Source organism: Oncorhynchus tshawytscha, linkage group LG01, assembly GCF_018296145.1.
Source record: "Oncorhynchus tshawytscha isolate Ot180627B linkage group LG01, Otsh_v2.0, whole genome shotgun sequence".
NCBI classification, from domain to species: domain Eukaryota; kingdom Metazoa; phylum Chordata; class Actinopteri; order Salmoniformes; family Salmonidae; genus Oncorhynchus; species Oncorhynchus tshawytscha.
In genome coordinates this window covers 34,895,192-34,907,715 of record NC_056429.1, presented here as the reverse complement: position 1 = coordinate 34,907,715, position 12,524 = coordinate 34,895,192, and the positions used below count along the sequence as shown (strand labels likewise).

The following is a 12,524-nucleotide window of genomic DNA, read 5'->3' as shown; positions in this document are numbered from 1 at the left end:
ATCTGTGCGTTAGAGATGTTGCCGATGACTGTGACATGTCTCCTCTCTAACGCCCAGGAAGCTCAGATTCAAACTCCCATTAGACAGCTATGCAAGCGTTATAATGTCAAAGTACGTTCGATACGTTTCCCTGAGAAACTATCTTCACTTACTCCCGTTATGGCTGGTATGTACTTCAAAAAAGGGTATAAATAGAAATGTACAAGCAACCAAAAACATTACTAGTCGCCACCTCCGATGTATAATTTTTGCTGGGCAGAGACGTCAGTCAGTTCAACGTCTATTCCACGTTAGTTCAATGTCATTTCATTGAAATTATGTGGAAACAACGTTGACTCAACCAGAGCACCAAGTGAGATGTATTGAGCTGTTGTAGACTTCCGACAAACAGGTCGGAAACACAGCAGGGTATAGCTAATGTTGTATAATTTGAGAGCGGTACTACTTTGAACAAATAAACTGAAAGAGGATGTATGCGCACATAATGTCTTCATTTGGCTCACTCAAGCACAGCAGTAAGTTAATTAGCTCCAACCAAGTGAGGAATCACTGTGATAAATGAATGTGTATTTGCATGGGCTCAGTCAGTCAGTGAGGAGAGGTGATAGATAGTCATGTTGGCTGTCGTCGCTGCAAAGACAAGGGCTGCATTGTCTGTCTGCTGGGACCGGAGGGAAAGAGAGAACCATCATTTACATTTTAGCAGACACTCTTATACAGAGCAGTTAGGGTTACCTGCCTTGCTCAAGGGCACAGAGAGTTTTCACCTAGCCAGCTCGGGGAATCAAACCAGCAACCTTTGGGTTACTGGCCCAACGCTCCTCTTAACCGCTAGGCTACCTACACGCTCTGTGATACAGATGGCTGGCATTAACATGGGTTGCCACGGAGACGGACATCGCCTGAGCACGTGACATGGACAACAGGGGGAAAAACAGAGGGGGAAGGAGGAGAGGAGGGTAAGAGACAGAGAGAGAGAGGGAGGGCGAGCGAGAGTGGTGAGACGAGGGGAGGGGGCTGGCTGTTCGAGGCTGGGTATAGGCCACAGTTATGTGCCATTCCGTGATTCCAGTTTAGGGTGATCTCAGGTCAAAAACTAAGAAAGTCGGAGTTGCCAAACTTTTAGATATATCAGGGTACCACTACTGGTACCTACTATATGACTGTATTTCTGTGACTATAACCTCACAGAGCGGAGGTTGTAAGCGGAGGTTGCAAATCGTTGTGCAGGTGAGGCACAGCAAGCAGCAAAAACCAGGCCTTGACGTTTCAATTCCCAATTGATCTCCCAACACACACACAGATGGTCTGCAGGATCTCACATTAAGCTACCCGCAAAACGATCCCCTTTCAGACAGCGCTGAGACTCTTAATCATCAGTAAGATAACTAACGTTCCCAATTTTCTCTCTTTGCTCAGGAAAAATGCAAGGTTGCAGCCCAACAAAGAGCTGCTTGCTGAGAAAGAGGTTGCGTCCCAAATGGAACCCTATGGGTTCTGGTGAAAAGTAATACACCATGTAGGGAATAGGGTGCCATTTGGGATGGAACAGGATTTCATTTGGGATGCAAGGGGAGAACTCTAGCAGACCCCTGTTTTGTGCTTGAAGATAAAATAGAGGCAACATTATTCACATCACAACTCTTAAAGTACTGTGTTTATCATCATGACTAAGAAATCACCTGCTTATTTCTTTACCACAGCAAAATGATGCAGGCATAGTAATGTAGTACTTACAGTATTCTAGGGCCCACCGGCCCTGCCTGGCTGACCAGCAGTTACATCTAAATACTGTAAATATCTCCAAGCTGGTTTTGAAGCTAGCATGGCACCAAAATAGTTTTTTCTTCTTCTTCTAATACAAACATCTCAGTTTTTAAGTGACTTGAATGGTGTATGGGGTGTGAGGTGAGGTTGCTACCCTCTTCTCCCTTCTCCCTTCTCTCTCTTCCTCCATCCTTTCACCCCCCCCCCCTCCTGCAGTACTGTAGTCTACAGGAGGGCAACAAGAACTGAGGGACTTCAAGATACCCATAATGAACCACAGTTGGGTGTTATCTAACAAAATCACATTTTAATTTAGCCTATGTCCTGAACATGGGCATTTGCAATCTTTCTCTACTATTCACCTTACCTTACCTAAGTAGAGACTTAGATTTTGCATTTCTTTTGCATGTTTTTTGTGTGTATTGTATGCATACTGTATGTGTGCCATGTGTACCATCTCTGTATGCAGAAAGTCTGCGTGTGATTCATTCAAGTCAAGTAAATGCTGAGATTTTGAGATTTATATATCTGTTCCTCTGTAATCAAATTGAGGCCAATGGTCTACTAACTCTGAGCTTTTCAGAGGAAATTAACCAATGTGTTAGATTGGAGTCTGTGAGCTGTCAACGTGACATGCTGGACAGCGCAATGCAGGGCAGGAGGAATCATAACAAACCAATGTTAGTCACTGTGTACATTATTAGAAGGATAAGGAGGTTGGAGGTTACCCATGGATATGGAAAATGGTCACAGCGTGACATGATGGTTGTTGTTGATTGGCTGACTGAGTGAGGTTATAACAAGGGGTTATCTGAGTTATTATTGGCTATGGAGGACAAATGTTAAAGGTTAAAGGTCACCAGGAAGTGGTGGAGGAGGAGAACTCGTCATCGTCGTAGAAGCGAGTGACACTTTGGGGTATAGTCACTGGTTTCAAGTGAACAGTTTTAGTATCAGAGGAAGTACTATCAGCAGTAGCAACATGAGAAGCTGGCAGTTATAATGCAGACACGCACTTATCTTCATTGGCATGCCACAGAGAAAGAGGGGGAAGAGAAAGAGGGAAGGAAGGAAGGATTTGGGATTGGAAAAAGAAAAGGCTTTGGAGCTGAGGGGGGTAGGGGTGGAAGCACAATCGTGGTTGCACACAGATTTTAGGCACACAAATATTGTCAAGCAAGGCATGCAGCAGCCCAGGCACAAGGCAAGCAAAGCATCAAGCCAATTACTAGCTAGCTACAGAGCAGCTATGATCATGATGAGGCTGTGGAAAATCTCCCTGGTCTTTGTGATAGAACCTGTGCTTGAAATTCAGTATTCGACTAAGGGACCTTACAGATAATTGTATGTGTGGGGTACAGAGATTGGGTAGTCATTCAGAAATCAAGTTAACCACTATTATTGCACTCAGACTGAGTCCATGCATATTATCATGTGATTTGCTAAAGACCCAGTGCTGTCAGAATTCTGTTATGCCTGTGTTTTTTTTAACCATATTATAACATGGCTGATGAAACTAACACTGTAAAAGTGTGAAAACATTTCCTGATAGTTGCTGGTTGAAGACACCAGCAGGCCCTTCTAATCAGCAGGTTTGCATGGGCGGGAGTTTCGACTTTCCATGGTGACATCTCCGTGAGGTATATTGGTTATGAGACCGATAACAAAGAGAGTTCCAAGCCTCTCTGCCAATAACAGCTAGTTTTCAGTTTTCCCCTCACCACTCAGATGACTCCCAGACAGTCCAAGCAAAATACTTTTTTGTTTGTTGCTAAAATCAATTTTTGCCCATTTTAATGGAAATCTATTATATTAAGGTACTTAATTGTTACCAAGAAATGTTTTGATATTGATACAAAAAGTCCCCCCTGAACTTATTTAGGCTTGCCATGACAAATGGGCTGAATACTTTTTGACTCTAAAAACTAAATTTCACTTTGGACATTATTGGGTATTATTTGTCAGTGACACAAAATCTCAATATAATCCATGTTATGTTCAGGCTGTCACACAACAGAATGTGGAACCAGTAAAGGGGTGTGAATACTTTCCGAAGGCAAAGTAAGTTAATATTTCTCACATTTCTCACAAAGAGGAAAGGAATCAGTTAACTATCTTAAACGTAATCCTTTTTTTTTTTATTCGAGAAAAGACATGAGACTGTCTGGGATTAATGGGAGGTAAATTGTCAGAGGGCACAGACCTCCATTTTAGAAAGTGCCTTGCTGATGTGTGAGTTGGCTGGAAGTGTGGGTAGCTGAGACGGTTTTTATCCATCTCTCCCACAGAGAGACACCTTCTCAGCTCAGCCATTTAACCCTAGAGGCGCCAACATATTTTTGCTTAAAAGCGACAAATTGGTAATGATTGCAAAGTACCACTTTAATAAACCTTTTGTTACACAAGTCAATGGTTGAAGTTCCCCAAAATAAGCATATATTTAAACAGGTAGAACACTGCCACACCCCCCAGGGGCCAAATCTGGGGTGGCTCCATATCTACAATACCATTCAAAAGTTTGGACACACCTACTCGTTCAAGGGATTTTCTTTATTTTTGACTATTTTCTACATTGTAGAATAATAGTGGAGACGCCAAACTATAAAATAACTAATACGAAATCATGTAGTAAGCAAATTTAAAATAAAAAAATCTAAATATACTTTACATTTGAGATTCTTCAAAGTCGCCACCATTTGCCTAGATGACAGCTTTGCACACTCTTGGCATAATGAGGTAGTCACCTGGAATGCATTTCAATGAACAGGAATTTATTTGCTTCTTAATGCGTTTGAGCCAATCAGTTGTGTTGTGACAAGGTACAGAATATAGTCCAATTTGGTAAAAGTCCATACTATGGCAAGAACAGCTCAAATAAGCAAAGAGAAATGTCCATCATTACTTTAACCTTCCGGTCAAATTGGACTGATTTATCTCTGAAAAATGTAGTTCATTTAATATGATTGTCATAAGGTTCCATGACTTTCTCCACACAGGGCATCTGAACACACCAAATACATTTGGATGATTTTCATTACATTTTGGGTGTTTTGTTTAACTTTTGTACATCTCTGGTGGTCCTGGTCAAAAAATGACCTGTTATTACAAATTAATGGGTGAGACTACAATTAGTGTAAAAAATTGAAAAGGATGTCAGTGGGAGGAGCCGGGAGGGTCATTAGTGAAATAGAACACATGGGCTCGGGTGTGTCCCAGGATGAATATACCTCTTCTCCATTCATTGGGGAGACTCTCTCCATGCAGACAGATTTTGGTTGTGGCATTTTTGTGGCTGTTTTTGGTTGTTTGCGTTGGCACCTTTCAACATCCCTCATTATCACATTCATGCACTCAACCACTCACTTACACTTCTGACTACTGACTACACACACCGTTGTTAATTATATTTAGTTTACTTTAGTTAATAAATATATTTTGTCATTCCTTATCTCCACGTTGTCTCCTTTTTGTTACGAACTTTGAGCCGGTTCGTGACACTAATTTGAAGAATCTAAAATCTAAATATATTTTGATTTGTTTAATACTTTTTCGGTTACTACATGATCCCATGTGTATTATTTCATAGTTGTGATGTCTTCACTATTATTCTACAATGAAGAAAATAGTAAAAATAAAGAAAAACCCTTGAATGAGTAAGTTTGTCCAAACCTTTGACGAGTACTGTACCTCTGTGCCAAATTTTGTGTTTTTTATCACAAAGTGCACTATTGAATCAAAACGTTCAGCGTTGCACCACAAGTAAAAGAAAGATTGTATTTCATTCCTCCATTAAAAACAGAGAAAACATTGTCAATTGTTTGCTTGACAAAGTCCTACACTTGTGAAGGACGAAAAAAAAAGTTTTGAAATTATGACATTTTAGACTCCTTTGTCTCATAATTGACCCCTGTTGTTTGGGGTTACGCTTGAAACTGGAAAAAAAAAACGACTGAAAAACACACTGGGTCTTTAAACAGATTTGTTTGCTTTATTCTCATCTTCTCCGCAGTCTCTCCCTCTCTGTTCTCTGCTCACATTGTTCTATGAACTAAATCTGGAATACTGCACTGAATGTTGAATCCAAAATAAACAATCAAAGCTGCTTTAGCCTGATTAAATATTGAGAACTCAAAAGGCTTTTCACTGTTAACCAGGATAACACAACATCTTCTACTAAATAGGAAAATCGTTCCAGGGTGGTGGGAAAAAGGCACTTACTGAAATTTGAACTTGTATGTAAATAGTACTGATCTCTTAAGCTTCATGCAACATCTATTCCCTGAACCTAGATGTAAAATACCTAAAAGACAATGAGAAACCACTGTTGCAGAAGACCAATGATAATGCATTGCATCAGAGAAATCACAGTGAGAGCCCATACGCATACCCATACGCCTCATTTTCATAAACCATGGATATAACCAAGGCTGCAATTCTTTCTAATGGTAGCTTATTGTTCCTCCCAAGATGCCAAAGATATATACATCCAACTACTCTTCACGATTAATTAATTGAAAACCTCTGTTTTCTCTAAGACTGTATGGTGGAGAGCTATGCTACCAGCTGATATACTGTGTGAGAGTCGAGTCAAGGTAAGGTAAAATGAGAGTTGTGCAGTCAGCTAGACTGGGACCATGACGAGCCCATGTGGCAACACAGATGCGAGGGCTCAGGCTCACAGTGAAATGACACCCTTGTCCCTATATAGTGCCATACTTTTGACCAGAGCACTTGAGGCGCTGACCAAAAGTATTGCGTTTTATAAGGAATAAGGTGCCAATTGGACACAGCCATGGTTGGACGGACACAGTGTGAACATAGAGGATGATGGGATGGAATAGACACGCCCTAGGTGATGTGAGGATCACCTAAGGAAGTGGGCAAGGATGATACATAACAGACTGAAGCTGACAGGGAAGACCCATCCATGCCAGAGATATTCAAAGACCTATAACAATGTAGATGGTGGAGAGTTTAGGGTGGAGGCAAGCAGCATAGCAGTAGTAGAGAGGGTAGCAGTAGAGATAAGGTAGGAGATGCACAGTGGAGGTTCAGGTTGGTAGAGGCAGGAAGGTTCCTGGGAGGCCCATCAGGCCGGGATGGGCCCGTGGCACCCAGCGTGAAGCTGGGGGCGCTGCCAGGCTCCAGCCCACCGGGCCTTGGCATACCGTGGGGTATCAAAGGAGGAGCAGGGAGGTAAAGAGTGAAAAAAACCAACCTTCTCGTTGATCTGAGAGGATTTGGTGAGGTTTGGATTGTTTTATGGATGGCGAAGTGCGATGATGATGGGGGGAATAAAGAGAAAAGAGAAAAACCAACAAGAGAGAAAAAGGAAGAGGAGGAAGAAGACAAGGAAAAACAGAGAGAGTAAAACAGGAACATTTTCCACTTATCCATAATAGAGTGAGGAAAACACTTTGGAGACAAAGGCCAGTGCACTGATAGCCACACTCCAAAAACACACACATAGCAACATCTCATACAGTACAGACATAAATATAAACACACACACGCACACACTCCTCCTAGCCCCCCCCACACACACGTACTCCTCTCTGTTCCTGACTACTCTCATGTTCTCTAAGCCCTTCCCTTCAGACCCATCGGCTGCAGCCTGTGTATTAAGATGCCATTAGACAGTCAGAGAAACTGCATCCCAAATGGCACCCTATTTCCTATATATCGCACCCCTATGGACCCTGGTCAAAAGTAGTGCACTAGAAAAGGAATAGGGTGTCATTTTGGTCGCAGAGAGTCTCCCTGGCTGACAAGCGGACTTCATTATGCACACAAAGCAGATACTGTTCTGCTGTTAGCTAAGGCAGCCACATTTATTCTGTCCATTGACACCTTCTTAGCAGAGCCACTGAGGATAGCAGAGACAGAGAGGCTGGATGTGAATACAAACATCAAACATGGCCGTCACTAGCTCTGGACTAGTCATACACTCAGAGTTATTGACTCACACACAAAATGGCCTGACCACGGAGTTGTACACCGACAACAGAGAGAGCTCTGTGCATCACTCACTCAATGTTGAGGCAATGGCCTCATACCACTGTTGTGTGCTGACAGAATTTATCAAATGGGTCACGGTGGTGAAGTCTTTAACCAGTATGAGTGATTGTGGCATTCATGATGTCCTATACATGATGTCCCATGGGCACAGTCCTATACCTACATGAGCAGAGTATAGTGCATCTAAAGAGTCTATGCATTCTAGATGTGGTTCCTTTGTATTAAAGCTTGTTTCTAATCTTGATCTCTGCATGCGTGCACACGCGGACACACGAGCGCACCCACACACACACTACACAAAGACAAATAAAAGCAGACACACATACGTACACAAGTTTCAGAGAAACTCAGAAAACCCCAAGACACATGAAACCTTGGGTGACACTTGGGAAAGACATGGGAAAGCACACAGACAATGTGGTATAATTATTATTTTTTTTATAGCAGGATAAGCATTTGTGTAATGGACACTCCCATATACAGTCTGTGTATATGACATAACACAGCAATGGACATGGAGTCAGTGCCAAGGACACGCCACACACAGTGATGATCAGAAAGCAAAAGCTGAGAGAGACAGACAAGAGAAAAGGAAGAAGTACAAATATAGGAAAAGAAGAGAGAGAAGAAATCTCTCTCACTCTCTCTCTCTAGCAGCAGAGAGAGCGCTTTCAGGCACCATCGTTTGCTAAGGAAATTACACCCCTGGTAGAGTGGTGTAATACCTGGAGAGATAGAGGTTAGACCCATTCAGACAAGAACACGTTGTACAGAGACAGAACAACCCAGTGTTACATTATACAGAAACAGACATTTGTAAAAAAACACATAGGAAAGAAGCTGGTAGTCTTGACCTTGATGACTTCAGTTGTAGGTTTAGTAGAGTGATGTTTCAGCACAGTGCATGAAGGGTTTTTCTTTTTCAAATGATGTTCAACAGTATAGTTAAACTCCATGGCAACGCATTATGGACTGAGGGTTGGCAGTGAAAAATAATCAAAAATAATATTTCACAGTGTAAAAAAACACTCGAAAAGACTCTTTCAGTTCTCAAAGGCAATTCCTCTCCGGGAGTGAGATGTAATCTACTCTATCTGTGAGAAATTGATGCAGGCATGGGTGGTGAGAAATACTGCAGGATTTTAACACATATGTATACACCTACACACATACTGCAGGATGGTCACATGCGCATGTGCGCACACACACAAACACTCACACACACTTATAGTCCACACAGAGGCAAACAAGTACACAATGTCTTACTCTGTCACTGGGCAGGTGCAAGCTGATTACAGAACACTTATACATATATATATATATATTAAATGCCATTCATCAACCGGACCAATTCTAAATCTGTATTCCCTGCGACAGCACTCCCTCTGTCACTTGGTCCGAGTTAAGGTCTGCGTCCCAAATGACACCCCATTCCCTATACAGTGCACACATTTTAACCAGGGCTTTGGTCAAAAGTAGTGCACTACATAGAGAATAGGGTGTAGGGAATATGGTGCCATTTGGGATGCAACTAAGATCGAAGGAGAGCCCAGCACCAAGGAGAATGACAGGTATCTATTCTATGTATCTTTTCTAAGAGTTTTTCCTCACATTCCTTTTTATCACTGAATGGGTCATGTATGTATTAATCTGGGAGAATTTACAACCTGGGCTGACAGAGGTAGTTACCAGGTTTACACCTCCAGAGGATGTTTCCTCTCTGTAGGTCAGAGGTCAACCATGGGACAATTTACCCAGAAGGCATGCACTGCAGTGCAGGTTGGTCATCACTAGTTACCACAAAGTAATAATTATGGCATTTCTACAATTTTATTTTCTTAAACTCTGATTGAAAGCCTAACCCTAACCTCAACCCTAACCTTAACCATACTTCTCAATTTATGCCTAATCCTAACCTAAAATTAAGACCAAAAGGCACATTTTTTTTATTTCATGAATTTTTACAATGTAGACAATTCCGACTATGTGGCTGTGGTAACTAGTAACAACCGTGCAGGTTAGGACATTGCTTTTATACTCTGGTATAGGTCTGTCAGATACCTGAATAATTAATTAAAAGCCTTTGATGCTGAAGTTATCTAAAGAAGTTAGCTGGAGGGAACATGAAATTAACTTTAGAATTATACCTCTGCAAGAAAATCATATTATCCTACCGGAAGCAAGTTAACTTATCATTTGAAGATCAAAGTAATTGATGTGATGACAGAAATTAAGACTTGATTATGACACTAAGAGGAAAGGGGAAGGGGAAAAAGTAGGGAACTTGTCTGTCGGCCATGCATTAAAGTCCAACATTGGTTAAAGAAAATTGTGATGAATGAAAAAGTATACCCGTTTCATTTAAGGACCAAACATTTGACAGCTGTGCCATAGATATTGCAAAATAGTTGGGATTTTCAATGTACTGATTCCATGGCACATGGTTTATGAACTAATATGCAAAATGACGCCGGATTCAAAACGTATACAGTATACAAAATTCTTACAACCAATAGAATGTTATATATATAGGGGATAGAACCTTCCCAGCTCTGCAGATTTAGCTGTGAAGAGACAGAATCAATAGATCATTTGTTTTGGTACTGTCCATAAGTAGCTTGTTTTTGTTCACAAGTCCAGGAATGGCTGAAGAATTGCAAACATTTACCTGGAGCAAACTCAACAAATAGCACTACTGGGTGATCTGAAAAGTAATAGTCAATCGATCAATAATGTAATATTTTTGGCCTCCCGGGTGGCACTGTAACGGCTTTCTTCCGTCGAAGGAGAGGAGGACCAAAATGCAGCGTGGTTAGAGTTCATGGTTTTTAATAAGAGAAACTAAACATGAACACAATTTGCAAAAACAACAAACGTGGCAAAACCCAAAACAGTCCTATCTGGTGCAGAGAACACAAAGACAGGAAACAACCACACACAAACCCCAACACAAAACAAGCTACCCAAATATGGTTCCCAATCAGAGACAATGACTAACACCTGCCTCTGATTGAGAACCATATCAGGCCTTACATAGAAACAGACAAACTAGACACACAACATAGAATGCCCACCCAGATATTCAACATGGATGGTGTTAAGCGACAGATGGGAGGGGTTGAATGGAGCTGAAGGTTGGGAATAATAAAAATGAATAACAAGATAACTAATGTAAAACATACTGTGTCTGTAAAATGCATATAGGTTCAGAACTTTTGTGAAAGAAATAGATTGAAGAGGTTGAGGTTAGAGGAAGGACAGGGGTAAAAACAAACTAAATGTAACTATTGTAAAATAGACTGTGCCTATGAAATGTATATAGTATGTATAAGTTGGAAGTAGAAGCATAAGCTTTGTTGTTCACTAGTTTACTCAAATTAGGGGAGGGGTGGTAAGGTTAGAAAGTAATAAAGATGTGTATATACAGTACCAGTCAAATGTTTGGACACACCTACTCATTCAAGGTTTTTCTTTATTTGTACTATTTTCTACATTGTAGAAGAATAGTGATAACATCAAAACTATGAAATAACACATATCATGATTTATCATGAAGTAAATAAAAGTGTTAAACAAATCAAAATATATTTAATATTTGAGATTCCTCAAAGTAGCCACCCTTTGCCTTAACGACAGCTTTGCACACTCTTGGTATTCTCTCAACCAGCTTCAGATGGTAGTCACCTGGCATGCATTTCAATTAACAGGTGTGCCTCATAAAAAGCACAATTGTGGAAGTTATTTCCTTCTTAATGCATTTAATCCAATCAGTTGTGTTGTGACAAGGCAGGGGAGGTATACAGAAGATAGCCCTATTTGGTAAAAGACGAAGTCCATGTTATAGTAAGAACAGCTCAAATAAGCAAAGAGAAATGACAGTCCATCATTACTTTAAGACATGAAGGTCAGTCAATACGGAACATTTCAAGAACTTTGAAAGTTTCTTGAAGTGCAGTCCCCAAAACCATCAACCGTTATGATGAAACTGTCTCTCATGAGGACCGCCACAGGAAAGGAAAACCCAGAGTTACCTCTGCTCCAGAGGATAAGTTCATTAGAGTTATCTGCACCTCAGAATGCATCCCAAATAAATGCTAATGAATTCTGTGTTCCCTGTCCAAAATGACCGCCCCATTATAGCTGATTATAAATCCATAATTATCCATATATCATCACCTAATGTTGTGTTAGATCTTTTTATAAACTTAAGTTCTTGTGACCCAGAGTTACCTCTGTTACAGAGGATAAGTTCATTAGAGTTAACTGCACCTCAGAATGCATCCCAAATAAATGCTAATGAATTCTGTGTTCCCTGTCCAAAATGACCGCCCCATTATAGCTGATTATAAATCCATAATTATCCATATATCATCACCTAATGTTGTGTTAGTTCTTTTTATAAACTTAAGTTCTTGTGACCCAGAGTTACCTCTGCTACAGAGGATAAGTTCATTAGAGTTAACTGCACCTTAGATTGCAGCCCAAATAAATGCTTCGCAGAGTTTAAGTAACAGACACATCTCAACATCAACTGTTCAGAGGGGACTGCATGAATCAGGCCTTCATGGTCGAATTGCTGCAAAGAAACCACTACTAAAGGATACCATTAGTAAGAAGAGACTTGATTGGGCCAAGAAACACGAGCAATGGGCATTAGACCGGTGGAGTCCAAATTTGAGATTTTTGTTTCCAACCGCCGTGTCTTTGTGAGACACAGGGTAGGTGAACGGATGATCCCT

At 40.9% G+C, this 12,524-nt stretch overlaps 1 protein-coding gene across 2 annotated transcripts in view; it reads right to left on the bottom strand.

Annotated features, from left to right (window-relative positions):
- The window catches only part of LOC112249942 (receptor-type tyrosine-protein phosphatase F-like), a 318,952-nt gene that overhangs the window by 110,609 nt on the left and 195,819 nt on the right, over nt 1–12,524 (bottom strand). Inside the window, exon 8 of one of the 2 annotated variants that reach the window (XM_024419699.2) lies at nt 6,986–6,997. The exons of the other annotated variant lie outside the window; for it this stretch is intronic. Coding sequence (XP_024275467.1) covers nt 6,986–6,997 — 12 coding nt within the window. The remainder of the gene's footprint in view (nt 1–6,985; nt 6,998–12,524) is intronic. 2 annotated transcript variants of the gene reach the window in all.